This window comes from Ahaetulla prasina, chromosome 13 (genome assembly GCF_028640845.1).
Source record: "Ahaetulla prasina isolate Xishuangbanna chromosome 13, ASM2864084v1, whole genome shotgun sequence".
In the NCBI taxonomy this organism is placed as follows: Eukaryota; Metazoa; Chordata; class Lepidosauria; order Squamata; family Colubridae; genus Ahaetulla; species Ahaetulla prasina.
In genome coordinates, this window is record NC_080551.1 from 2,594,429 (window position 1) to 2,622,086 (window position 27,658).

At 45.0% G+C, this 27,658-nt stretch overlaps 1 protein-coding gene across 9 annotated transcripts in view; it reads right to left on the reverse strand.

Moving 5' to 3' along the window:
• MAP2K5 (mitogen-activated protein kinase kinase 5) overlaps positions 1-27,658 on the reverse strand; it is a 197,670-nt gene that overhangs the window by 23,776 nt on the left and 146,236 nt on the right. For 7 of the 9 annotated variants that reach the window (XM_058156774.1, XM_058156770.1, XM_058156771.1 and 4 more), the window contains 2 exons: positions 8,199-8,260; positions 5,455-5,500 (listed from right to left, as the gene is read on the reverse strand). In XM_058156774.1, coding sequence (XP_058012757.1) covers positions 5,455-5,500; positions 8,199-8,260 — 108 coding nt within the window. Of the gene's footprint in view, positions 1-5,454; positions 5,501-8,198; positions 8,261-27,658 lie in introns of those variants that run through there. The other 2 variants (XM_058156775.1, XR_009152052.1) reach the window with 2 other exon arrangements.

Below are 27,658 nucleotides of genomic sequence, written 5' to 3' on the forward strand. Positions count from 1 at the left end.
AAACAGACGTCTTTCTCCTGCTTCTTCAAATCAGCTACCCTTTGTAAGCAGGCAGGAATGGGCTTCTCTTGGATCGACCAGTAGTTTATGAAGGATGTAAGCACTGCGGCCAGGTGAAATGGCGCCGTAAGGTATTGCAAAGGAGGGATCTAAAGGAGGTAGCGATGCATGCCAATTCAAAGCTCGCTTCCGCTATTGCTGTGCCAATGTCATCAACACATGGAAACAACATTGGTAGGCGCACGTCAGAGGCAGCCCTCCAGTCAAAAGGTGGACAGAACACCACTTGGAGTAGACTTTGAGGGGCCTTGCATTCATGTTGTTGAAAGGTTTTCTCTGAACGTCAACGCTCTCACAGATAGCAAACTCTTTTCTCCCATGAAGGGCCTCCTCTGTGGACCTGTGCAAGTGTATGTCTACCGAGGCCCAGTACTGGTGGACAGCATTCCACAGAGATGTTGGAAAAAATGATGATCAATAACAGTCAAAACTGGATTTTGGAGCAATGTCCTGATTTAGCTAACAGAGAGGTGAAATGCTGCAATACAGTGGTACCTCCGTATTCGACAGCTTCAAAACTTGTCAAATTTGATGCTGGATGTATTTTGATGCAAAAATGTTGCCCCACTACTCGTAGTTTCTTTGGTATTCGGTGCACTGCAAGAGGATGAGGGGGATGGCCGCAGAGACAGACAGGAAGTCGGCCATGCTGGGAAGGTGGATGACATAGGAAAAAGGAAAGACAGAAAGTTTTTTTCCAGCCAAAACAAAGGGTCACGTGGTTTGGCAGTCGTAGTTTGTAGCTCCCCATAACCAATTAATGTCGAGTACCAAGGTATCACTGTATTCACCTTGCTGCCATTGTTTATTAGATTAAATGATCTATGGCAACGGTATCAAATTTACGTTGTCATGACGGCATCATGTGACATATCAGGACTTTCCTTCCTTCGCTAAACCGGGCGTGGCCAGCGTGTGATGCATCCAGCCTGCGGGTCTGAGTTTGACAGCCCTGATCTATTGTATTCTAAAGTAACCATGCAGCCAGAAGAGCCTGTAGCTGTTTTCTCATTCTATAGCTAAGAAATGAGTTAGAGAGCTGCTCTTGTCCAGGAACTTCCTCGATTTGCGACCATTTAACGGGGTTCAAAGTTATGATGGCCTCAGAAAAAGTGACTTTTGATGCATCTTCACGACTGTTGCATGGTCATGTGACTGCAATTCAAGCATTTGGCAACCAGCTTGCATTTATGATGGCTACAGAGTCTTGTGGCCATGTGCTCATAATTGGGATCTTTCTAGTGAAGTAAAGTCAACTGGGGATGCTGGATTCATTAATGACCATAGCAAAAATCGTTGTAAAATCAGGTCATGACTTGCTTAATGATCAAATCCCTTGGTGACCGAAATTCTGGTCCCAAATGTGATTGTGAAGTCAAGAGCTACCTGTAGTAGCTTAATTTTCGATCTTTGCTCCAACTGGTCTATGCCCAATCATTTCTCTCTTGCTTTTCCCCTTGGCAAAATTCAACGCGTCTGTCCAAAAGATGGCCAATGCCTCATGTTGTCTTGCTAAAAGATTTTCAGAAATCCACCACCGGAATGACATTTAAAACAGTACAGAGAAATTGGTGCAGTTCCACTGCATGGTTAAGATGAAAATGCTACTTGAACACATCAGCAGACTGTTGGCTTTCTCACCTGAGGAAAACAAGAAAGACTAGAAGAATATCTTGATCCATTCCAGTCCGGTTTCCGGCCTGGTCACAGCACGGAAACAGCCTTGGTCGCGCTAGTTGATGATCTCTTGAGGGCTCGGGACAGAAGTTGTTCCTCTGTCTTGGTCCTATTAGATCTCTCAGCGGCTTTTGATACCATCGATCATGGTATCCTGCTGCGCCGACTCGAGGGACTTGGAGTGAGGGGCACTGTTCATCGGTGGTTCTCCTCCTACCTCTCCGACCGGTCGCAGACGGTGTTGACGGGGGGACAGAGATCGACCCCAAGGCGCCTCTTATGTGGGGTGCCGCAAGGGTCGGTTCTCTCGCCTCTTCTGTTCAACATCTATATGAAGCCGCTGGGTGAGATCATCCGTGGTTTTGGGGTGAGTTGTCATCTATACGCTGATGATACCCAGCTCTATATTTCCACCCCTAACCACCCCAACGAGGCTGTTGAAGTGATGTCCCAGTGCCTGGGGGCCGTACGGGTTTGGATGGGGAGGAACAGACTCAGACTAAATCCCACCAAGACCGAGTGGCTGTGGATGCCGGCGGCCCGGTACAGTCAGCTAATTCCATCACTGACCATTGGGGGCGAACTATTGGCCCCCACGGAAAGGGCTCGTAATCTGGGCGTCCTCCTGGATGCACGGCTGTCTTTAGAAGATCATATGATAGCTGTCACCAGGGGAGCTTTTCATCAGGTTCGCCTGATACGCCAGTTACGCCCCTTTCTGGATCGGGCTTCCTTATGCACGGTCGCTCATGCCCTTGTTACATCCCGCCTGGACTACTGTAATGCTCTCTACATGGGGCTCACCTTGAAGGGTACCCGGAGACTCCAACTGATCCAGAATGCGGCTGCGCGGGTGATAGAAGGAACACCTTGTGGCTCCCGTGTAACACCCCTCCTGCATAGTCTGCACTGGCTCCCGGTGGTCTTCCGGGTTCACTTCAAGGTACTTGTTATCACCTTTAAAATGCTCCATGGCCTAGGGCCGGGATATTTACGGGACCGCCTACTGCCACCATTAACCTCTCACCGACCAGTGCGCTCTCACAGAGAGGGCCTCCTCCGGATACCGTCAGCTAAACAATGTCGGCTGGCGACCTCTAGGGGGAGGGCCTTCTCTGTGGGGGCCCCTACCCTCTGGAACGAGCTCCCTCTGGGGCTTCGTCAACTCCCCGATCTCAGGTCCTTCCGCCGCGAGCTGAAGACGTTGCTGTTTCGAAGAGCAGGACTAGCTTGAACGTAGTTTTTAAATTGGGATTTTTAAAAAAGGGGTTTAATTGAGGTTTTAAATTTGTATTTAAAAGTTTTAGGGCATCAATTGAATTTAACTGTCTATTCTTTTAGCTGTTTATATGTATTATATGTTTTCTGTTGTTTTTTGGCTGTGAACCGCCCTGAGTCTTTCGGGAGATGGGCGGTATACAAATATAATAAATAATAAATAATAATAACTGCTGCTGTGCAAGTGGCTCCTTCCTCCTTCCCTGATTAAAAAGAAAATCTGTCTGAAATCTTTCAAGACTTTGTGAATCTGTAGGTGAGAATGCCACTGTCTCAGGAGATTTTGGCCATTAAAAAAATATCCTTCCAATATAATGCGTGGGGCCTAAAATCACTGTTGTGAAGTGTCACAGTCATTCACCAGAACAGTGTAGCCAGCCCCCATCTGCAATTCTGCAGCGTAAGCAAAAACCAGAACCAAATAAGGATGAATCTGGAAAATCAACCTACCACCCTCAATCCACTAGTCCACCCTAGAAGGAAGCCAACGGCAGGTGTGGCCAAGCAAGATCCCGCACAGATCCATAAGCGAAGAAGACCTGAACCAGCCTTCCCTCCACGGGCAGGAGATCTCGTCAGTACCGAAGGGCCAAGCTCGCTGGGTAAGCAGCTGCTTTAGAAGGCCGCTTTCAAAGGAGAAAAAGCAACCTGAGAGAAAGTACTAAATCTTAAAAGAAGCCCAACTCTCTTTTTTGAAGCTGTCATGCTTTTTTTTAATTATTAAAGGGGGAAAGATACTGCCTTATGAGTTGAACCGAGCACTTCAGGGCAGGTAGTTGGAAAGATATATAACTCTGCGTCTCTGTTCCTATCGGCACTCACCCCTTGGCCTCCGTCTTTATGGCTTTACACCCTGGAGTGGCGTTATAGCTTCTGAACACACACACACACACACACACAGATATATACTGAGGGTTGTGAAGTGCGATCTGCAGATGTTTTATTTATAAGTGCCGGGCCTATTGCATCACAGAAAGCATTGCATTTACAAAGAGCTACGGATTTTATGAAACCCCATTCTGTTGGTTTAATAGTCAAGCCACCCAGGCATAGAATAATAACATTCTGTAAGGTAAATGCATCGCCATCTCTAGAACCTGTTCCAAGTTCTCTCGGATGTGACTAAGTGCAGGAACCTTCCAACCATCCCAAGTTAATAAAAAAGAAAGAAAGAAAGAAAGAAAAAGAGGCAAATTAAGGCAGCTTCAACTAACAGCACTCAGAAATAGAACAGGGTGGTGTGGAGAAAAACACCAAGTCCCACATCGTTTAGGTATATCAAGAGTTGTTTAAATGCTCTTTTCAACATCAACAGAAATTACTGGCTTTTAAAAATAGATTCGAGGTCAAATGTCTCACTAATGTGAAGAAAGCAACAGAGAAAGATGCTGGGATCAGTTCAACAGAAATGTTCAACAACCGTTTCCTTTCCCAATCACTACCATGCCCAGCACTAGATTCCAAAGCAATTCCACACATAGACTAAGCTGTGAGTGCGGCATACGAACACGGGTCCTGTTGTTTGAAGAAGACAAGCCCAAACGGTGCAACATGAATCGCGTGATTTTTACGGATCGTGGCCATCCTCCTTTAACTTTAATGGGAACTTGGCATCCGCCTTCTTCTGTTTTCCCCCGATATATAAAAAGTACCCCAAATCTTTCACCCAAATAAACGATGTACAGCTAAGTGGGTATAGAGGTTTTTAGGATCTTTAGGTGCCTTTATTCCTTTTTTTTTTGTTTTTAATTGTATCCTTTTAAAAAAAATGGTTTTTTCGTGAGCTGCCCAGAGTCATTGGAAGTTGGGTGTTATAGAAATTTAATAGCAATAAAAAAATAAATACAGAAATAAATACTCATTCTAAAGAAAGCAGGAAAAAGAAACCTGTTCATCTTTCACATTGTTACTAACAAAGAGAAACAAAGAAAACTTGGGGAAATTACGGCCTTTCTTTAGAAACCTTAGCAAGGTGAAGTCTGGCTCTCCCATCCACCCATTTCCGAATAAAAATACTGCATAGTATTTGTATAGTATGGTACTCAATATCACAAATACTAATATTGATACACACACACACACACACACACATGAATCTGGAATTTTTTTAAAAAAAAAAACATAATTCAACAAATTAAGGAAAGACTCTGAATAATCTCCTTGACAGAAAGTCTCTTTTGAACCAAAGGCCAGAAAGTTCCAAGAAGGTTTTGCTAATACATGTCTGATCCCACCCTTAAATTTTACCAGACGATTAACAATGCTAATGAAATCATGAGATCTCAATAGTGTCTGCTGGATGCCAGTGCTGGAAGCAAAGTTTAGATTTGATATTAGTTAACTTATGGGGAAAAGACAATAAACAAACTTGCATGTATCATAAATCAATATAACTTTTGAGGTTTATCTCTCCGAGGCTGTAGAGCCAGACCGACTCACCATTAATTCTTCAGGGGCTGGCCGTTCTTTTGGTTGCTTCCTCATACTGACAACACGGAGAGAGAAAAAAAAACAAAGTTAGGAAATGTCCCAAGAAGATTTTTAAATATCACATAATGCTTGAGCAACGGTCATAAACCAAATTGTATTAACCAAGGGGGAATCTTTCAAGATTGCTTTAAAAAGTGCCCCAAATGGTGTCTTTTAAAGAAAAAAAATATATTTTATGCTTCAATGAGCTGAGAAGGAACAAGCCATCTTCTTTCTCAATTTGCTGTAACACATTTTAGATGCTGATTTAGAACATGTCAGGGACTTAAGAAAAACTGGGGAAGCAGGCCTGGGGCAAACCCTGATCATCCAAGATGACTCAACAGAAGCTCATAAAAACAATCTCTCCAAAGGGTAGCCAAAATGGAAATCTGTTCACTTCTGCCACTGAGTTTACTCTTTATTCTTTGATCCAGCTTGTCAGAAGCCTACAAACTTTCAGCTTTTTCGGCTACAACTTTGGTGTCCTTGTGGATTTTTGTTTTTAAATCCCCTTGGGAATCCCATCTCTTTCTAAAAAAGACCCTTATTAGTTTGAGCTTTCAAATGATTTGCAATGGTGAATTCAGCAATCCTACAACTGGCCTATTTCTCCCCATGCAGACAGAGGACGGGAGAGAAAGAAGCTGGAAGGAATCTGGATTTTTTTGGTTCGTACTTCTCAATTCCCAAAGTACAGTTCCCTTTTTGAAAGGCGAGGCTACTAGATTGGAAATTATGTGGGGTCCTCCCAAAGATGCTTTTTCAAAAGGCAACTGGGCTTCCTTTGTTTTCCCTTGAAGACGTTTTGCTTCTCATCCAAGAAGCTTCTTCAGTTTCTTCAGCCAGAAGATCAAGGAAAAACATTGCCTCTTGAAAAAGCCCCTTTGGGACAAACATGGATGACTGAGAATCTCCACAGAATTATGTGAAGCTCCCAGAATTTCTCCCGCACAACCAGCCAGGCCGTACTCTGCCACCGTCCCCATTCACTTCCCAATCCCGTCTGCAGCACCAGCTCCCTCGGCGCATTCTTTGCAAGCTGTTCTAAGCCACCTTGGCAGCACGCTTAATCTGACATTCCGAAGTAGCTGGGTCTTATGGGAGAAGGAGGCTATTATGTGCTATCGTTTATGTCTCCACCTGACATCTGTGGACATATCTGTGGAGGTTAGCCCTCCTCCTGCCTCAATTAAAAAATATAAAAACAATATGCTTTCTGATTAATCTCTGGGTAGAAGTGGAAAAGGTACAGCAAGATAGATCACCCACGGTTCCAGCTTTGCTACAGAAATCTAATCTACCCCAAAGTGGATGGGCCTTATAATAAACATAAGCCTTGTATTTATTATTTCAATTAACAATAGTCACACTGTTAATTCCTTCTCTCTCTCTCTTTAAAAACACACACACACACACACACACACACCTCCCTTTGGAATATTCCAAGAGAGGCTTCAGTCATCAGCAGCTATTCCAAGGCTTCTCCCACTTGGTTACCTCATTCAAAGTTAATTCTATTGACATCAGTCAAAAACTTTACTTGCAAAGGAAAGGAAAATTAGAACAAAGGAAAGTGTGTGTGTGTTGTGTGTAGGGTTTTTTTTCCATACATTTTGATTGTTCAGCATCAGTATTTTTCAACAGGGATATTCCTATTAGTACTGCAAGCGGCTGGCCCAATTCTGTGTGGTGCTGAGGGTAATTTTCTTGTATTGGTCTCAGGCATAGCTTTGAACGCTTCTCTCTCCCATCCCTTCCACAAAAGAGAACAGACCTTCAGTTTTTTAAAGGGATGCAACTTTACTGGTATGACCGCTGTCTTTCTCTGTATAACACAGGGTTGCTGTTATTACATTTTAATAAGCGTTGGGCTTGGTGTGTGGATCGGGTTGTCTTCCATTCCTCTACTAAATTATGCTATTTTGTTTGAGAAGAAAAAATAATTCTAGCTCTCATCCACCATGTTTAGGCTGTAAGCTGCTTGTTCTTTTAGCCTTCAAATACTTGTTTATCAGCTTTCCACATAAAAGAGGCACTGAACGTATCTTTGCTAGGGTAAGTTAACCTTTTAGCGCTCAGGAGATTCTGACTTCAAACTGCACCGGCTTTCTTTTAATGGTGCTTTTTTAATTTAAGGAGCCTTCCTGGCTGACCATTAGCCAGTCCTCTGGAAGAATGAAAACATGCCCCACAGTGTCGTTTAAATAATGCACCCCCCTCAGAAAACCTCCCCAAAAACAGACCCCGTAAAAATTTCTTCCAAATGAAAAGCCCACAAATTAATCGAGGCTGCAGTTTAGACCCCCTTTAAAAGCGGAGCTTATTCTTCTAAGCAAGGAGAGAAATGCTTGAATAATAGACGGGGAAATACGATGATCTATCATCTTCATCCAAGGGATTTTTGAACACATGCCTGTGCGCCTGTAGAAATGCACGGAACCGGTTCTCCGAGAATCCACCCCGATTCCCAGTTGTTTATGGGTGGGGGCAAAGAAGTCCCCCTCCAAAGTACTTTTATGACCCTTTGTGTAAATAACGTTTACATAATTTAAACAGTTTGCTCAGCTTTGCTGGCCCAGCTGGCCCAGCCCTGCCAGGTCCCTGGAGCCCTGGAAAGATTCAGAGGAAGCCATAAGGTCCTGTGATACAGGGAGTTAATGGCATGTATCATTTACATCCGAGGGCACGGCACATTTGCAAACCAAGCTTACCATTGAGTGATGAAGTGTACAAACGGCTCCGAGAACTCCCCAACCGGAAGGACAGGAGATTCCTACAAGCCAGTTTTGGCCATGGGAAGGGGGAGAGGGCAGGGGAGGGAGGGAAGGAAAAAGAAGGAGAGAAGCATTGAGTCCAAATTAGTCAAATTGCGCCGTTGTTCTCTGACGGCGAACAAATGAAGACGTTTTTAAAAAAACCGGAATCAAATAAAAGGAAACCCTGCATTTAAAAGTAATGAGCGTTACGCAGTGGGGAAAACACACGTAGAAATCCAACCAAGAGGGAAGTCGGAAACGGACAATGATAGCCACGGGGCAGGCAAGAAGGTAGGGAAAGTGTAAATGAGAAATTAATGATTATTTAAGTAACACCCAAATGGTCTTGTAATTAACAAAGAGCTGGGAAATTATTCTTGTGTTGACCTTCGCTTCCTCCATCATAGTTGCTATTTATTTACACTTAGCAATCCCAAATCTTGTTAGATTTAAACAGAAGAAGCCAGGAGTGTATAAAGAACTAAAAAAAAAAAAGGAGAGAGAGAGAGAGAGAGCAGAGCTAATTAACCAACCACCCAACAAAAGGAGAACCCACCGATATATTCCGCCAACGAGGGGGGGGTGTCCCCGTGTTATTTCAAGGGGAAGAGCTCGGTCTCTGTGAAAGGGAGATGCACACATGGGGAGGCCCGGCGGTGCCCCCCTCCCGCCCCAGAATGACAGAAAGACTTGCCAGTGTTTATAGTCTAACAGCTCAGGATGTAATGCAATGGCACTGTAGAGGACTTTAACAGTCATCTCATTAGTCCTACAGTTGGAACAAGAGAGCCACATCCAACAGGAATCAGCTGCAAATGACTTTGCTTCTCATCTATTCTCATTTGCTATTAAAAATATCTTTCGGCAGCTTTTGCTACCGTTTCCCCCGCCACCTTACCCGGCTCTGTCCCCGAGTGCTCTGCAAAGTATGATGCATGCACCTATTTAAATTAACAAAGGAATGACTTATTTTAATCTCGCCGTGCTTTGCCTCTTTTGGCCGTTTGCGAGAGCCATCTATCATCACATACAACCTTCTAATGCTGCAGGCAAGAAACTCAGAGCGTGTAACATTTGGCGGGAGCCAAACAATTTCTCTCGCACACAACTGTGTCAAATGCATGTGAGGGGTTCATTAGGGAGGGTTGCGAGGGAAATGGCTTGGATGCGATGGGGAGAATGGGGGGGGGAGAGTTTAAAAAGGAGAGAGGAGGAGGAGGCTCAAAGCTCCTCCGCCAACACATGTGTGTGTGCATGTCATTCTCAATGGCGGCGGCAAGAAGCAACCACCGAGCTGCTGAAGTGATTAGTAAATATACATATAATTGCGACGGCCCAATTATCAGAAAAATGAGAGTGGTAATTACAAGATAGAAAATTAACTAGAACTCTTATTAAGGCTTTGTCTCCAATTCAAACAAACAGAAATTGCAGCAAAACACAATTAAATCAAAAGTAACTGAAGAGTACAAGGCGACAAGATTCGGAGCGTTGCCTTTGACACACATTTTGTGGATTGCACAAGGCTCAAAAAGGCCTCGCCTTCACTGAAGGCCCTGCAAGGAAGCTGTGAGAGAGACTCGCCCTCGGAGGGTTTGGTTGGGGCTTCCATTATATCAGGGATGGGGAACAATGGTCCTTTTATGACTTGTGGACTTCAACTCCCAGAATTCCTCAAGCAGCTACGGTGGAAGGCAAATGCCCACAAGCTACGCCGGCTCAGGAATTCTGGGAGTTGAAGTCCGCAAGTCATAAAGGGGCCATAGTTCTCCACCTCTGTTATTACATGAAGGGAAATTTCAGGGCCCCCTGTGGGTGTTTGCCTTCCACTTAGGGTCTCCAACCTTGGCAACATCAGGGATGGGGAACTATGGCCCTTTTATGACTTGTGGACTTCAACTCCCAGAAGTCCTCAGCCAGCATAGCTTGTGGGTGTTTGCCGTCCGCCATAGCTGGTTGAGGAATTCTGGGGATTGAAGTTCACAAGTTTTCAAGTTGCCAAGGTTGGAGATCGTTGCCTTCCACAATATTCATTCCAACAGACCTAACAGGTAGGCCTGCTAATATGGCATATTTGAGGGTTTTACAGATGTGAGCCCCCTGTGGAATTTGGAAGTGAAGATCTGGGGACAATCACTGGTCCCACATTTAGGAAATCTCTTTGCCCCCTTACGACAGGCAAGGCCTCCCCCCGTGGAATCCTTGGTGCTCCTTCAGTTGGTTGTTTGCTTGCAGACACTTCATGACCCAACTGGGTAAAGTCATCAGCACCCTCCTCTTCCTCCTCTGGACGCTGATGTTGCAAGTAGTCCTTGACTTATGACCACTCATGCGGTGTTCAAATTTAAGACAGTGCTGAAAAAAGTGACTTGCGACAAGTCCTCATACTTAGGACCATCACAGCATCCCTGTGGTCATGTGACTTGAGGGCTTGGCATCCAGTATGTATTTATGATGGGTGCAGCATCACCATTTGCAACATTCCCACTTGGCTTCTGACAAGCAAGTGCCTTAAGTCAGATTGCCTTAAAATCGGTCCTGGGTCACCTGACTCACTTGACCGCACTGCTTAGAGATGGGATTCTGGTCCCGATTATGGTCGTAAATTGAGGGCTATTTGTACCCAGTCGCGTGATGAAACATCTGCAAGCAAGCAACCAAGCTCAGAGAGCAAAGTTTAATCTTGAGCTCCAAAAATGTTCTTGTTAGGGTCTCCTTCCCCATAAGATGCCTACTATAGACTCGTTTTTCCAACCAGGCCTCTGAACCGAACACTTGCATCGCCTCAGCTGTGCAGAAGGTTGAGGCAGCTTGAGAAGTCCATTTTTCCCATACACACGTGGGTCTTGTTTTCGTGGACAGGTGCTACCAACAGCAGCCACTTTGCAAATGGCCACCTCTTTCCCCCCCATGATAGCCATTTTGTTAGAGATTCCTCATCAGCTCTCAAAAATCCAAACTGAGCCCAGGAACTCCCGACTGCTCTCGTTGAAGAATCCTGCGCAGGGCTGGTCTCTCTGTCTCCTCCCTTCTTCATCTCCTCAGAAACCCTCCTGAGGGGAGACAAGACGTCTGGCTGAAGGCCAAGCAGGAGTTTTGGGCTCCAGCAAGATCTGAACCAGAAATTTCCAACACCTTTTGGGGGGATGTACAAATTAGGAAGGAGATTCAAATCAGCCCCACGGCAGGTTCTCCTAACACTAGTCTCCATCCAAGATCCACAGAGGCCTCCTGAGGAGCCGATGATGGAAGCAACCTCAGTTCTTGCACAGCGCAGCCCTCTGACTCTTCTGAACGCTGGCAGGACAAGCGCAGAAATGCACCGTCCAGGGTGGCATTGATGGTGGTGGGAGTGTTTTGAGTGATTGCCTCTACCTTGTGAATAATGAACAGTTCAAGGAGGTCAACCCATTACAACAGAAGCTGTTTAATTATTAATTATGCACAATCTCTGAGCGAAAGGACAAGTTCAGAATGTTTAATATGTGGGAAACTCCAACCAGACCCCGGTGTGGCATTTTGCTATTAGACCTCGTCAGCAAGGCATTCAAGCAGAACAAGCAAAGCACGGAGCAGAAAATCTGAGGGGGGGGGGGAGAGAGAGAAAGAGGAGGTTGAACTTTAAACTCCTTCCCTAATATTTAATTTGTGGATGTGACAGCCCTCCGGCTATGGGTTGAGCCACGTGACCCAAGTGGACGGAAGTGGCTGGTTTTGGGCTTGCCGGGCTTCGACACATGCAGGAAGTTTGGCCAGAGCCATTCCTCAGGCACCTTTGATCCTTTTCCTTAATGCTTTTGATCACACAGACATGCAGCCGATTAAACAAGGCCTCCAGATTTTAATTATTTACTTGATTATGTATGATTTACTTGAGCTATACATCCGTAGAAATATCGTGTTTGGTTCTGGCTTGAAATGAACATTCTAGGCAAGTTGCAATTTAAATCAGCAGAGCCCTGCACACACACACATATCACACGCCATGTACCCAACGATAAAACAAGTAAATTAAAACATGAATAATAAAATAATTAACTATTAAAAGCCTGAGAAAAGAGAGGTGTCTTTACCGAGTCTCTAAAGGAAGAGACAGGGTGGTGGTGATGCAAATTAAGAGAGCGGGGGTCCTTCCGATTTGGGGACAAGAAAGATGATTAGTCCCTGGGCTCCAAGACCCAAAGGTTTTGTTTCAAATTCATACTCTTAACTCTCCATTTCAAAGAGGAGGTATCTGTGTAACCTCAGGAATACAAAGATTTTTTTTTTAAAGTTTTAAAATAACCAAGCGTTATAGGTAGTCCTTGTCTTACAACAATTGAAACCAGAATTTCCATTGTTCTGCAGGGCAGTTGTTAAATGAGCCACCACTTTTATGACCCCTTTTGCCATGGTTGTTAAGTGAATCACTGCAGTTATTAAGCGAATCGCATGGTCGCTATGAGAACCCGTCTTCCGCATTGACTTTGCTTGTCAGAAGCCAACTGGGAGCAACCCTGGGATCACAGTGGGATTCAGCCAGTTCGCACCTATTTGGGAGAACTTTCTAAGCAGTTCAGAGAACCGGTTGTTGGAAGAAATCTTATTTTGTTTTTTTCCACTTTACAGGGCTAATCCTGTAAGGCAGGCAGGAAGGAAACATTCTGGTGGTATTTCTAGCCTAATCTTTATTGCCCTGCTTACAGAAACTGCCTCTCTGGTTTAACCCTTATTACATTGTAACAGCTAAGGTGAAGCGCCCATCAACGTGAGTAATGTTGAGTTGGCCACGCCCACACAGTCACATGACTACTGTGCCATGCCTACCCACCTGGTGATTAGGGCAGAGAACCAGTTGTTAAATTATTTGAATCCCACCACTGCCTGGGATGTTGCAACCATCATAAATACATGCTGGTCGCGATGCGCCTGAAATTTGATTATGCAACCGTGGGAACGCTGTGTGAGGAGTGGTCGTAACTTTGATCATTCACCAAACAAATGGTTGTAAGTCAGGGACTACCTGTATACCTATACTAGAAAACTATGCAACCATCCTGTCTTTGTGCTTGTGAGTTTCCCCTCCCATAACCAGGAACAGCGAGGGCAAGGAGGACCAGGTGGGCAGAAGCTGATGTGAGATGCACTTTCTGAGGGCTCTTCAGCATCCCCAAGAGGGCAGGTTGCCCAGAAGTGATTGGATTCATCGCTTCAAAGATGCTCATTGTCCTGTGCTGTCTGAAGGACACCCGTGAGCTGGACCATTTTCAGATTTTCAAAGGTGGCAGGCAGCCGGCAGCCTTTATGGGGGTAGTCCCAGGGATCAAAGAGCTGCTGCCTAGAATCCTTTGATCCCTTCCCTTATATCTTTGATCAACAATTCTCCATAATTTCCCCAGTTTGTAACTGCTCCAGAAGAGGCAGGGTTAAAATCATGCTAGGAATTTATATTCTCTATTACCTACTCAATGTATGTTTCACACATGATGTTTTCTTCCTGCACAGTTCATTTCTATAATATACTGAGCAACAAGATGTTAATTAAACACTACCAATAAACAACTTAGAAGATTCAGGACCAACCCACCATCTTGAGAGATCTACTCCAGAATAAGAATGAGAAATAGGAGGACAGCAGTTGGAAAGGGATAGAGAGATAGTAGCGCTGGGGGCCCCCATCCCACCCACATTCCTCAAAGTTAAAATAATTGTTAAAAAGAGATCCTAAAATTCTATTTCAAGTTTCTAGCAGTAGATAAATGGCTCCTTGGTGCGTGACAACAGCCCTGCCCGAGCTGTTGGAGTTGCTGGCCGGGTTGGCAGTTGAAACCCCTAGACTGTTGGTCATGGGGGATTTCAACCTGCCATCAACTGGCGCGGTATCCTCGACGGCTCGGAAGTTCATGGCTTCCATGACGGCCATGGACCTGACTCAATTAGTGGATGGCCCTACTCACATCGGGGGAGGCACTCTAGATCTGATTTTTGTCTCTGGCCAGTGGGCGAATGATCTGATTTCAAGAGATTTAGTTATCGAACCTTTGTCATGGTCAGATCATTCTCTTCTTCGTCTGGACTTTCGAACCGCTACTCACCACCGCAGGGAGACGGAACCAATGCGTTGTTTCCGTCCCAGGCGCCTGATGGACCCAGAGAGGTTCCTGGCGGAGCTTGGGTCGTTTCCTGAGAACCTGGCCCGTGGCACGACTGAAGAACTAGTCGCAGCCTGGGAACAGGCCGCGGCTGGAGCTTTGGACCGTGTCGTGCCTTTGCGGCCTCTGACCCGGCGCAGGTCTCAACCAGCTCCTTGGTTCTCCGAGGAGCTGAGGGAGATGAAACACCGGAGAAGACGCCTAGAGAGTGTCTGGAGATCCAGCTGTTCTGAGGCTGACCGGACACTAGTTAGCTTCTATAGTAGGACCTACCTAGTGGCATTGAGGGATGCGAAGCGTTCTTACGTTTCCTCCCTCATTGCGTCGGCAGATAACTGCCCGGCCGCCCTGTTTCGGGTTACCCGCTCTCTCCTTCAACAGGAGGGGCGGGAGGACCCATTACAAGGGCGTGCCGAGGAGTTTAACGGTTATCTATACGATAAAATCGTTCAGCTTCGGGATGGATTGGATCAAAATTGGGTAGATCCAGGCGAGAGTTTCGAGACCCATCTTGTTGAGACTGTTTGGGATGGTTTTGACCCTGTGACTCCCGAGGACATGGACAGGTTGCTGGGAAGATTGAATGCCACCACATGTTTACTGGACCCGTGCCCCTCCTGGTTGGTGCTGGCCACGCAGGAGGTGACACGAGGCTGGCTCCGGGGGATTACAAATGCTTCTTTGCGGGAGGGGGTCTTTCCCGCTGCCCTGAAAGAGGCAGTGGTGAGAGCTCTCCTCAAGAAGCCTTCCCTGGACCCAGCTGTTTTAGGAAATTACCGTCCAGTCTCCAACCTTCGTTTTACGGCGAAGGTTGTAGAGAATGCGGTGGCATGTCAACTACCCCAGTACCTGGATGAAACCGTCTATCTAGACCCATTCTAGTCCGGCTTCCGGCCCGGATACAGTACGGAGACAGCTTTGGTCGCGTTGGTGGATGATCTTTGGAGGGCCAGGAATAAGGGTTACTCCTCTGCCCTGGTCCTATTAGACCTCTCAGCGGCTTTCGATACCATCGACCATGGTATCCTGCTGCGCCGGTTGGAGGGGTTGGGAGTGGGAGGCACCATTTATCGGTGGTTCTCCTCCTACCTCTCTGACCGGACGCAGACGGTGTTGACAGGGGGGCAGAGATCGATCCCGAGGCGCCTCATGTGTGGGGTGCCGCAGGGGTCGATTCTCTCGCCTCTCCTGTTCAACATCTATATGAAGCCGCTGGGTGAGATCATCAGTGGTTTTGGGGTGAGATACCAATTGTATGCTGATGATACGCAGCTGTACTTTTCTATCCCAGGCCATCCCAATGAAGCTATCGAAGTACTGTCCCGGTGTCTGGAAGCCGTACGGGTCTGGATGGGGAGGAACAGGCTCAAGCTCAATCCCTCCAAGATGGAGTGGCTGTGGATGCCGGCACCCCGGTACAGTCAGCTGCAGCCGCGGCTGACTGTTGGGGGCGAGTCATTGGCCCCGATGGAGAAGGTGCGCAACTTGGGCGTTCTCCTGGATGGACGGCTGTCGTTTGAAGATCACCTGACGACCGTCTCCAGGAGAGCTTTTTATCAGGTTTGCCTGATTCGCCAGTTGCGCCCCTTCCTGGACCGGGATGCCCTATGCACAGTCACTCATGCTCTTGTTACTTCTCGCTTGGATTACTGCAATGCTCTCTACATGGGGCTCCCCTTGAAGAGCACTCAGAGGCTCCAGTTAGTCCAGAATGCAGCTGCGCAGGCGATAGAGGGAGCGGTTCGGAGCTCCCATGTAACACCTATCCTGCGCAGACTGCACTGGCTGCCTGTTGTCTTCTGGGTGCGCTTCAAGGTATTGGTTACTACCTTTAAAGCGCTCCATGGCTTAGGACCGGGATATTTACGGGACCACCTACTGCCATCTTGTATCTTCCAGCGACCTGTGCATTCTCACAGAGAGGGACTCCTTGGGGTGCCGTTAGCCAAGCAATGTCGACTGGCGGCCCCCAGGGGAAGAGCCTTCTTTGTGGGGGCTCCCACCCTGTGGAACGAGCTTCCCCCTGGACTTCGACAAATACCTGACCTTCGGACCTTTCGCCGCGAACTTAAGACTTATTTGTTTCGTCTTGCTGGACTGGCTTGAATTTTAATTTCAATTTTTAGCTGATTTTATGGGGTTTTAATTTTATATTAATTTTTAGTGTTACTTGTATTTTAATATTAGGCCAAATTTAACAAGTTTTTTAATGTTTGTTTTTAATATTGTATGTATTGCTGTATTTTTATTCTGGCTGTAAACCGCCCTGAGTCCTTCAGGAGAAGGGCGGTATACAAATTAAAATATTATTATTATTATTATTATTATTATTATTATTATTATTATTATTATTATTATTATTATTATTATTAAATATTGAGGTTTGCAAGTGGTCAAGGCTCTACGGAAGGCGAGCAGGCCAAGTCACAGAGTTTTCACACAATGCTGCTCAGAATCCACTTCATACATCCATTTAGCCACAAGAAGGATCTCACTGTAGAGAAGTCAGACTGCACAATAGCATTTCAGGAACCAGATTGTTGGGGGCAAAATGCTGACTCTGTGATCCGCTTAGAGACCAGGAGTCTCCGCTTTAAAGCAGGAGTCTCCAACCTTGGCAACTTTAAGACTTGTGGACTTCAACTCCCAGAGTTCCTCAGCCAGCTTTGCTATTGCTGCACTTTGTGGCTTCTGGATCACCCTTCCAATAGTTTTAGCTCTATGGAGCCTTTTCAGGATCAATTAGCAATAGCAAGAGCACTTAGACTTATATACTGCTTTATAGTGCTTTACAGCCCTCTCTAAGCAGTTTACAGAGTCATCCTACTGCCCCCAACAATTTAGGTCCTCATTTTACCCATCTCAGAAGGATGAGTCGAGCCTGGTGAGATTTGAACTGCCAAATTGCAGTCAGCCGGCAGTCAGCAGAAGTAGCTTGCAGTACTGCACTCTGACCACTGCACCACCACAGCTCATTCATCTTCTAGATCTGTTACAACAGCCCCAAGGTCCTACTCTGTGGTAGGCTGGGAAAATCTGAAGTGAAGTCTTGGCTTCTAGTTGGTGGGTGTTCGTGTGTCTGTGTGTGTAAACACTGATGCTGGTTAAGTTCTATCAATTTCATTACTGATTTGACAAGTGGCACAGTGGTTAGAATGCAGTACTGCAGGGTAATTCTGCTGACTGCCGACTGCCAGCAGTTCGATTCTGACCGGCTCAAGGTTGACTTAGTTTTCCATCCTTCCGAAATCAGTCAAATGAGGACCCAGACTGTTGGGGGCAATATGCTGATCATGTAAACCGCTTAGAGAGGGCTGTAAAAGCCCTGGGAAGTGGTGTCTAAGTCTAGGTGCTATTGCTAGTGATGAAATTATGAGCACCCTAGAATACACTCCATACTTCCTTGGCCTTGGGTCTTATTGCAACATGAGCAGTGATGTCTCTTTCAGAAGGTTTGTTCACCATTTCTGGACTTCAAGAAGTCCCTGCCAACTTTTAAGAAATGCATCCCGGCATTGAAGCTGCCAACTGCTTTCGACACAACCAAGGAGCTGTCACTGCGTCACCTTTGCTACAGAAAGCTTGGCAACCTGGACCCATCGCTTCATTCATCTTTTTAGACAGGGAATGCTGGACCTAGAAGCCCCTCCCAGAACCTGATTCTACCACAAGAGCCCGATTAAAATGCTCTGTTAAAATGCTCAGCCTGTTTATTGCTCTCTTTCACCCCAAGCCGTCTTTCTTGCATTTTCACAAAACTGTTGCATATAATCAGGTATTTCCATTGACACTTGGAAGATTGAGTTTTTAGGAACCTTTAAATCAGTTTGGCCTCTTGGGAAGGTTTGGTTCTCAGGTTGGTCTAAAGGTAATTATTTAGCTACTCCTACCTGTGGTTTCACTTAGTTTCCATCTAGCCTTTGAATCTTGTAGCTAGGTAAGGTCACTGTTTCAGGCTCCATGAAAAGGAACAGCAGAAAACATTTGGAATAGGGTACAAATAATGATAGGTTGATTCATTCTGACACTAACTCTCTTCAGGACAAATGTATTTAATATCAGAGAAAAGAAAATGTATGGTGGGGTGCACATTCTACCTCCTTCTCTATTTCTGGAAGTTTTTGAAAGGGTTTCTGCCAAGGAGATGGATGGCCTTAGAAACAAGCCAGGGCTGAGAGCTGCTCCAGTCTACTGGACTCGAAGCAGCTGACAATGTCTCAAAGAGCTACCCACTTCTGGTGTTGGTAGTTAAGGGGCTACATTTCAGATCAGTCTGTTTATAACCACTTGGCAAAACTCTCTTAGCTGAATTTCATGGCAATATGAACCCACCAGGAAATGTCTTTTGTTCCCAGAAGGAATTTGACCCTGAAACAGCAGAGATCAGAACAGGGAAATGCTACTGATAAGCTGACCGGTGTGATTCTTCACCCCACCCAATCCAGGTGGAGCCCAGCGTTTTAGGTGGGTCGCCTAATGGTTGCCCTCTCTTCAACAGGACAGAAGCAGATGTAGATGAGCCCAGGGCAGATGAGCACAACAGAGAGAGGACCAAGAGGAATAGCCTTAGAAGAGGGAAAGTCATCTAGAGAGATAAACAGTATGAATGAATGAATGAATGAATGAATGAATGAATGAATGAATGAATGAGCTGGAAGGGACCTTGGAGGTCTAGTCCAGCCCCCAGCTCAAGCAGCAGAACCTATACCATTTCAGATAAGTGGCTGTCTAGATGGTTCTTAAAGACCTCCAGTGACTGAGCATCCACAATTTCTGGAGGCAAGGTGTTCCACTGGTTAATTGTCCTCACTGTTAGGAAGTTTCTCCTTAATTCCAGGTTGCTTCACTCCTTGGCTAGTTTCCAACCATTGTTTCTTCTCCTGCCCCCCCCCCCCAGTGCTTTGGAGAATAATTTGAGAGACACACACACACTTCTTTGTGGCAGCCCCTCAAGTACCATAATCCCTTGGAAGTGCAAAAAGACTACAGGTAGTCTTTATTTAGAGTCTGCCTCGTACAAGTGTCCATTTGCAGTTGTGACAGTGACCAAAAAAAACCCCTTTGTGACCAGTTGTCTAGAGATTCTCAATCATCCAAGTCATGATTGTCCCAAAGATGCTTTTACAAAAGGCAGCCGGACTTTCTTGGTTTTTTCCTTGAAAGCGAACATTTCGCTTCTCATCCAAGAAGCTTCTTCAGTTCACAAACAAGCTTCTTGGATGATAAGTGGAACATTTGCAAGGAAAAAAACCAAGGAAGTCTACTTGCCTTTTGTAAAAGCACCTTTGGACCAGTCCTTCAATTTCTGTAACCTTCACAGATCTGTAAAGCAAAGGAAAGCTGAAGTCAGATCATAAGCACAGTTGCTGTTTTGCTTAATGACCATTTCACTTAATGGCAGAATTGTAGCCCCCATTGTGGTAGCTAAACAAGGACTGCCGGTATTATTTTCGTTGTGTTCTTGAGTAAGCTGGCTTCCTCATAAAACAAGAACTTTCATCCCTCTGAGAGGTGCCGTAGCGAAGCATTCAGTTCTAATTCCAGTTACTTTAGCAATTTGTTGAGAGTTTCTTCCAAATGCTAATGCCAGCCACAACTCCTACAACTGGTAATTTAGAGGCCTGCAGATAACAATGATTGTTCAAAATTAACAGCCCTAGATAGACCTGTCTTCCAGGAATTCACCCAATTCCTTTTTTAAAGCCATCCAAATTATTGATAGTCAATATCTCTCATGGTAATGAATCCTGCAGGTTAATCATGCTGTGTGAAGAGCTGTTTCCTTCCGACTGGTCTGTATCGCCTAGATCGTGCAAATACCTCCCAGTTGGCGAGATGTAGGAAACGGAGCTTTAGCTTGCAAGGTTGTCTTTAAATTAGATATTCTAGTATGCAGAGAACAGCACAGACAGGCTTGGAAGAAAATACATTTCTGAAAGAATGCAATCCAGGTGGGAGACATTATTTTGCTACATGACACATGAACGGATGGATGGAAGTAAGACAACAGAAGGGGGGAAAAGGTTATTGGGCCATCCTGAGACCCAAGAATAAGTGATAATGGGGCGATCGGGTGATTATCTCTTGGAGAAATATTTGTGTTAAACGTGTGATTTAAGCATAAGTCAATTCATATACCCTCCTGGCAAAGGAATATATTGGAAATCCAAATGCATAGTATGCACGATTTAGCTGTTTATGGTGAAAGACTGAGAGTATTAGTGAAAGATGTAAGGATAATTAGAGTTATGAATGGGATACAAACCACTTTTAGTGCCAAGAATGGATCTTAGGGGAAAAGGAAAGAAATAAGAATGGAAGTCGAACCACTGCAGGAAGGGAAAGAAGGAGCGCAATATGAAACATATTCGAAGAAGACAAGACGAATCTCCCAGCTGAAGAAATGGAAAATGGATGTGGGGATGAGGATTACAAGTAGTCCTCGACTTTATGACCACAACTGAGCCTCAAAGTTCCGTTATTAAGCGAGACATTTATTAAATGAATTTTGCCCCATTTTACGACCTTTCTTGCCACAGTTGTTAAGTGAATCAATGCAGTTGTTAAATTAGTAACACCGTTGTTATTAAAGTCAATCTGGCTTCTCCATTGATTTTGCTTGTCGCAAAAGGACATGACCCTGGGACACTGCGACTGTCATGAATATGAATCAGTGGTCAATTTTGACCAGGTGAGCAGGGGGATGCTGCGATGGTTCGAAGTGTGAAAAATGGTCATAAGTCACTTTTTTCCAGTGCTAAGTTTGAATGGTCACTAAATGAACTGTTGTAAGTTGAGGACTACTTGTACAAAGTAAAGTCACAGAACCGTATGGACTTACACTAGCAGGAACTATGAAAAAAAGGTGTTTGGGGGACATGAAAGAGGCGATAGGACAGCCCCATCAGGTAGACCAGACTAAGCAAAGCTGGCTGGGGAATTCTGGGAATTGAAGTCTACCCATCTTCAAGAGGCCGAAGTTGAGGAACACGGTTTGATCTGATGGTTGCCTGGGCAACGGGCCTCCTTCTTAGGGATGTGCATTGGCCCCATGAGAAGGAGAAAAAGGTCCTCACGTCCTGCAGGAATCTACATACAGTACAGGTAGTCCTGAACTTACAAGGGTTTGTTGTTTGAAATTAACAACGTTGAAAAAAGTGACTTATGACTGTTTTTCACATTTACGACCATTGCAGCATCTCTGTGGTCACATGATTGAAATTCAGATCTTGAAAACTGACTTTATATTGTATTATATTTATATTATTATTATTATTTTTTTATTGAAAAAGTTTTTAAAAAACAAAAACATTTTCCCCCCATTTTCCCCTCCTCCCAGAAAACCCCTTCCCCTCCTCCCCGGCTTCCCGGGTCAATCACAAGGTATTGTTATACATAAACCAAACATAGAATAAAATTTTCCCTTCCAATCCAATTGACCTCATCCAAAGCTTTTCATCTCCCAACCCCCTCCCCATTACATAAAATAACTTTCTAATTATTCAAAGGCAATCTGATATTTCTTAATCTGATATCTGTTTTGTAGATAATCAATCCATTTTTTCCATTATATTTATATTATTATATTATATTATAATTATATATAATATGATATGATATGATATATGATATGATATGATAGGAACAGAACAGAACAGGAGCTGGAAGGGACCTTGGAGGTCTTCTAGTCCAGCCTGCTGCTCAAGCAGGAGAACTTATACTGTTCCAGACAAGTGAGTGTCGAGTCTCTTCTTAAAAATCTCCATTGTTGAAGCACTCATAACTTCTGGTGGCAACCGGTTCCACTGGTTAATTGTCCTCACTGTTAGGAAATTTCTTCTTAATTCCAGCTTGCTTCTCTCTTTCATTAGTTTCCAACCATTGTTTCTTGTCCTGCCCTCTGGTGCTATTCCTGTCATTTATGATGGTTGCAGTGTCCTGGGGGTCATGTGATCCCCTTTGGCGACCTTCTGACAAGCAAAGTCAATGGGGAAGCCAGATTCACTTAACAACCGTGTTACTAACGTAACAACTGCAGTGATTCACTTAACGACGATGGCAAGAAAGGCAGTAAAATGGGACAAAATCCACTTAGCATCTGTCTCGCTTGTTAGGAACAGAAATGTCGGGCTGCATTGTGGTCGTAGGTCGAGGACTACGGTGTTTCCACCCTCCCCTAGCCTCTTGGTGGCCTTTTTTTCTACACGAAAGCTATTCTGGGCTCTTCTCATGAGGCGTCTGAGGCAGCTGCTCCTGCCGGTTTCCTTCTCCAGCTTTTTATTCTCCAGCTCTGTGGTACCCTTTCCCCAAATATCCTGACCAGAATGGCAATTCCCAAAAGCCAAGTTCTCACTTCGAAGCATCTGGGCTTGCTTTCTTTTGGAGGCCTCCCCACTGGGATCTTAGACATCGGAGAAGTCTTCGAACGTTCCCTGTTTAAGTACTTCCACAGAAAAAGACTGAGTCTTGGACCACAACCCTCACACGTGTGTTGGGAATGGCGCCGTCACCCACTCACAGGTGTGAGCGGGGGACCCTGCCAGACAAGGGCAGCTGCGGGTGGGTAGCAACGTGGCTCCCCCCTTTGCCCTTTGAGTTTCCGGATCTTTCCAGTCCTCATTTGCTCTCACAAAGTTGGTGCACAAGGGAGCATTTGGCCCAAGATCATCAGTCTTAGAACACTAAACACTTTTAATAGCTAAGACTTGCGTTATCATGAATGTGCCGAAAACAACAGCAGCTGCAACATATCGGAAAGCAAACAGACTTTTTCTCATGAGGTCCTTATTTAGAAAGAGACACAGACATGAGCCCATTAAGTGGGGACAATTATTCTCCCCCAACAGGGCTGCATCTTAAAAAGAGCTGAGGGAGGAAAGCAGGAAGAGAATGAGGCAGGCATGGAGGGAAGGAAAATCTGTAGGGCACCCACCGGGGCCTGAGGAGAAATGGAATTCATCGCCTGCTGAAGGCAGGGAGCCCAGAAGCCAGCGGGGCTTTCATTGCCCCATTCCGCAGCGCGTGGCACTCAGAAGCAGGTGGTGCTCCTTGGAGCTCCTCGCTCTCGCACGGCTCACGCGCCCAAGAAGAGAAGCTCGTAGTCCTCATGACTGGAGGCAGGGAGCTTGGAGGGTGAGCGGGGCATCTGTTAGGAAAAAACACCGGAGGCTGGAACAGAAGAGCGGCCACGAGAAGTCTCTGGACTTGTTTACGCAGGCAGGAAAATAACCACGGCTGCCTTTGGGGTCGGGAGATTTTAGATGGGGCTAAGCGTGGGGCTCCTTGTGCAGGAGACTAAGCATAAAGCTATCCTTGCGATTATCTTTGCTATTATATTCATGCGACGTGGTGTCAGTTCTCTCTCTCACACGAACAGACGTACACACTCTCTCCAGCTTGACGTCTGCAGCATCAACTTGGTGCACAGTCTTCATTCCAGGCCTACAACAACCGCAGAAAGCACTGACATCTGATCACGGGATGCTGAACTCTGCCTGGAGTTCAGAAGTCAACAACTGTCGAAGAGTAATTTGCACTTATAAACATGCTGAAGCTGTTTTAAAGACTGAAGTCACGAAGCTGCCCTGCCAGAAAAGAGTATTTGTTCCATCTATGGAGATTCTCAGTCCTCCAAGTCCTCCACAGTTATCCCAAAGGTGCTTTTTCAAAAAGCCATTGGACTTTTGCTTTTTCTTGAAGACGTATCTGAACTGAAGCAGCTTCTTGGATGAGAAGGGAAACGTCTTCAAGGAAAAACGAAGTCCAGTGGCCTTTTGAAAAAGCACCTTTGGGACAGTATTTGTTCTGGTTGGCTGCATCTGAAAAATATCATTTCTCCTCTGCCAAAACTCTGTAGAGATTCTCTACACTACAGCCTTTTATCTATACAATTTGGGATGAACATCCTTTGAATGGTGTGGGAGAGGAATGGATTTCCAGAGGAAAAATTGCAACTACAGGAGCACCACTCAGGTGACCCTGAGGACACAGATAAACCTCCAGGTGCTTCAAGGACCCTCTAAAAGGATGCAAATGAGCAGCTGTCTGCAAGGAGCATAAATCCTCCTGCTCCCCACCATTCAAGTCAGAGCTGAAGGAGCTTCTTGGATGAGAAATGAAAAGTTTTCAAAGAAAAACCAAGTCCAGTTGCCTCCTGAAAAAGCACCTTTGGGTTCTCTTCGGCCACTTTTCCCACTGTTCTGTTCTCTGTCCCAGTCTGGACTCTGTTACATTATCCGGGTCTCGGCTTATTTCATGGGAGGCCTTGTGAGCAGGACAAGCTCGGACTTAGAAAAGTTCTACAGTTCTAGGGAGCAAAAGTATCTCTGATAGCGCCTGTTTCGCAGCCTTTGAGTGGGGAGGGGAAACAGACTCATTGCCGGAATAAAGATCTGAAGTCGGGGGTCCTTGGTGCTCTCTGAGCTTGGTTGTTTTAGGTAACACCATCAGCACTACTGACCAACACTGACAATGTTACAAAGTTGGGTAATGAAACATCTGCAAGAAAACAACCATGCAACCCCCCTCCCTTCTTTTTTTTGTTTTGTTTACATTTATACCCCGCCCTTCTCCGAAGACTCAGGGCGGCTTACAGTGTATAAGGCAATAGTCTCATTCTATTTGTATATTTTTACAAAGTCAACTTATTGCCCTCCCAACAATCTGGGTCCTCATTTTACCTACCTTATAAAGGATGGAAGGCTGAGTCAACCTTGGACCTGGTGGGGCTTGAACCTGCAGTAATTGCAGGCAGCTGGTTTTAATAACAGGCTTCTTATAGCCTTGAGCCACCACGGCCCTAGCACGGATGCTGCTCCCTAGTTGGGTAATGAAACCTCTGCAAGAAAAACCATTGAGCTCAGAGAGCACCAAGGACCCATCAGTTCAACCCTAAGCTACAAATATTCCCCTCAATCCTATCATACTTCAACTGTTTTATTTCCCAAGACTAAACAAATACAGGCAGTTTTCGCTTAACAACCGGTTGCTTAGTGACTGTTTCAAGTTACAGCGGATCTCCCTAGAACAACTTTTGATGTTCAGATGGGCACATCCCACCCACCCCACCTCTGGGTCATAAGTTTGGATTTTGGGTACTTGGCAATGAAGCACATTTAGAACCATTTGCAGTGTCTCAAATGGTTGTGTAACCATGATTTTCAGCATCTTTAGCTGGTTTCTGCCATTTACTTCTAGTTTCCGGGAATAATTGCCAATTTGGAAAATGGATTTGCTTAATGACATTTGCTTAACGATTGCTGCAAAAAATGTCGTAAAATTGGGTGTGGTCACAGGGCTGAGAGAGAGGAGCTGGCCAAAGTCACCTAGTTGGCTTTGTGCCTAAGGCAGCACTAGAACTCACGGTCTCCTGGTTTCTAGTCTGGTGCCTTAACCAGCAAATCCAGCTGGCTCTCCTGATTAATACAATGGTGAAATATAAGCTAGATGGTATTATAAAATGAACTCCTAATTAGCAGGATGATTGCTTAGTCCATAAATAATAGTTTGTAAATGATAGGTGTGTCTAATATTTTGGATGAAAATGGAAGATTTTAAAAGACTTGATAAGTTTGAGTAAGAGGATGACAGGAAAAGGATAAATTTCAGTGACGATAAATCTTTTAAATCTTCTGCTTCTGTAAAAAAAAAAGAATGATACAAGCACAGGAAATCTAATTTGGCAATAGTATACATGAAAAGAATTTGTGTTTTAGGAACTTGCAAATGGAACTTAAGTCAATAGCGTGATGAAACTCTTAAAAGGGTAAATGTTAACTGGAAGAGCATTGAGTCCAGATCACAGGAAGTGATTGCCCCAATAAATTAATAAACTAATCAAAAACAGAAGCAACCTGGAATTCAGGAGAAACTTCTTAACAGTGAGGACAATTAACCAGTGAAACAGCTTGCCTCCAGATGTTGTGGGCGCTCCATCACTGGAGGTTTTTAAGAAGACAGTCACTTATCTGAAAGAGTATAAGTTTTGCTGTTTGAGCAGGGGGCTGGACTAGAAGATCTCCAAAGTCCCTTCCAGCTCTATTTTATTCCAATAAATTCTCTGCCTTGGTCAGCCCCGTACTTGAAGCACAGTGTTAAGTTATGGGCTCGGCGGTCTCAAAAACATTGACAGAGGTCGAATTCTGAGAGGGCTTTCAAAATGACCACAGTACAGCGACCAAGTCTTATGAGGGATAGCTAAGAAACTGTGTTTAGCCTGTAGAAGAGAAAACTGGGTGGAAGGTATGATAGCAATCTTCAAATATCTAAAGGACTGTTATGCAGAGGAGTGGGTCTTCTTTTCTACTACTGTGAAGGACAGAAGTGAATGAATTATTTGAAACTACAGACAAGTCCAATTTGATATTAGTAAAAATTTCTTAACTGTAATAGGCTGCTCTCTGATTGTGGCACATTCTCCATACAATTGCCAACAATCGATGACATGGCTGGTCCATTATGCTGAGGTAGGACACACATAGAAACTGTAGGGAACATTAGTAGAGTGAGAAATATTAACTATTTCTTGGACTCACCCAATTCATTCTTTCCTGCAAAAGACTGCTATCTATGATGAGCAAGGGTCAAGGGGCCCTTGATCAAATTCCTTAAAGGCTCTTGTCTATGTCTTCAAATCAAAACAAGTGAACCTATCCTCACAGTATGCATGAACTCCAGGATCTATTGGATTCAGAATCAGATCAGGGTCAGATCAGAATGTGTTAAATAGCAAAGTTTATCAACTGAAACCCTTTCACAGTGTTCAGGAGTCTCTAGAATTGTGCAAGTCTCCAAAACAGAAGGGCCTCTGGTGGTGCAACAGGCTAATGCAGCCTATTATTAACAGCAACTGCTTGCAATATTGCAGGTTCAAGTCCCACCAGGCCCAAGGTTGACTCAGCCTTCCATCCTTTCTAAGGTAGGTAAAATGAGGACCCAGATTGTTGGGGGCAATAAGTTGACTTTGTATATAGTATACAAATGGATGAAGACTATTGCTTGACATAGTGTAAGCCGCCCTGAGTCTTCAGAGAAGGGCGGGATATAAATGCAAAAAAAAACCCAAAACAAACAAAACAAAAACCAGACAACCTTATAAAGCTTCCTTTATAAACATTCCTGAAGGAAAGGTCCCTGCACAGGGAGAAACCTGTATATATCAATAGAATTAATCTTGTCTCTTAAACTTTTATGCTATGGACAAGAATGTGCCAGTTTGACAAGCAATCAAAGAGAGAATGAAAGGGATGTGAAGGCAGTAGAACTTCAGCAGTGGCCAGGCAGAAA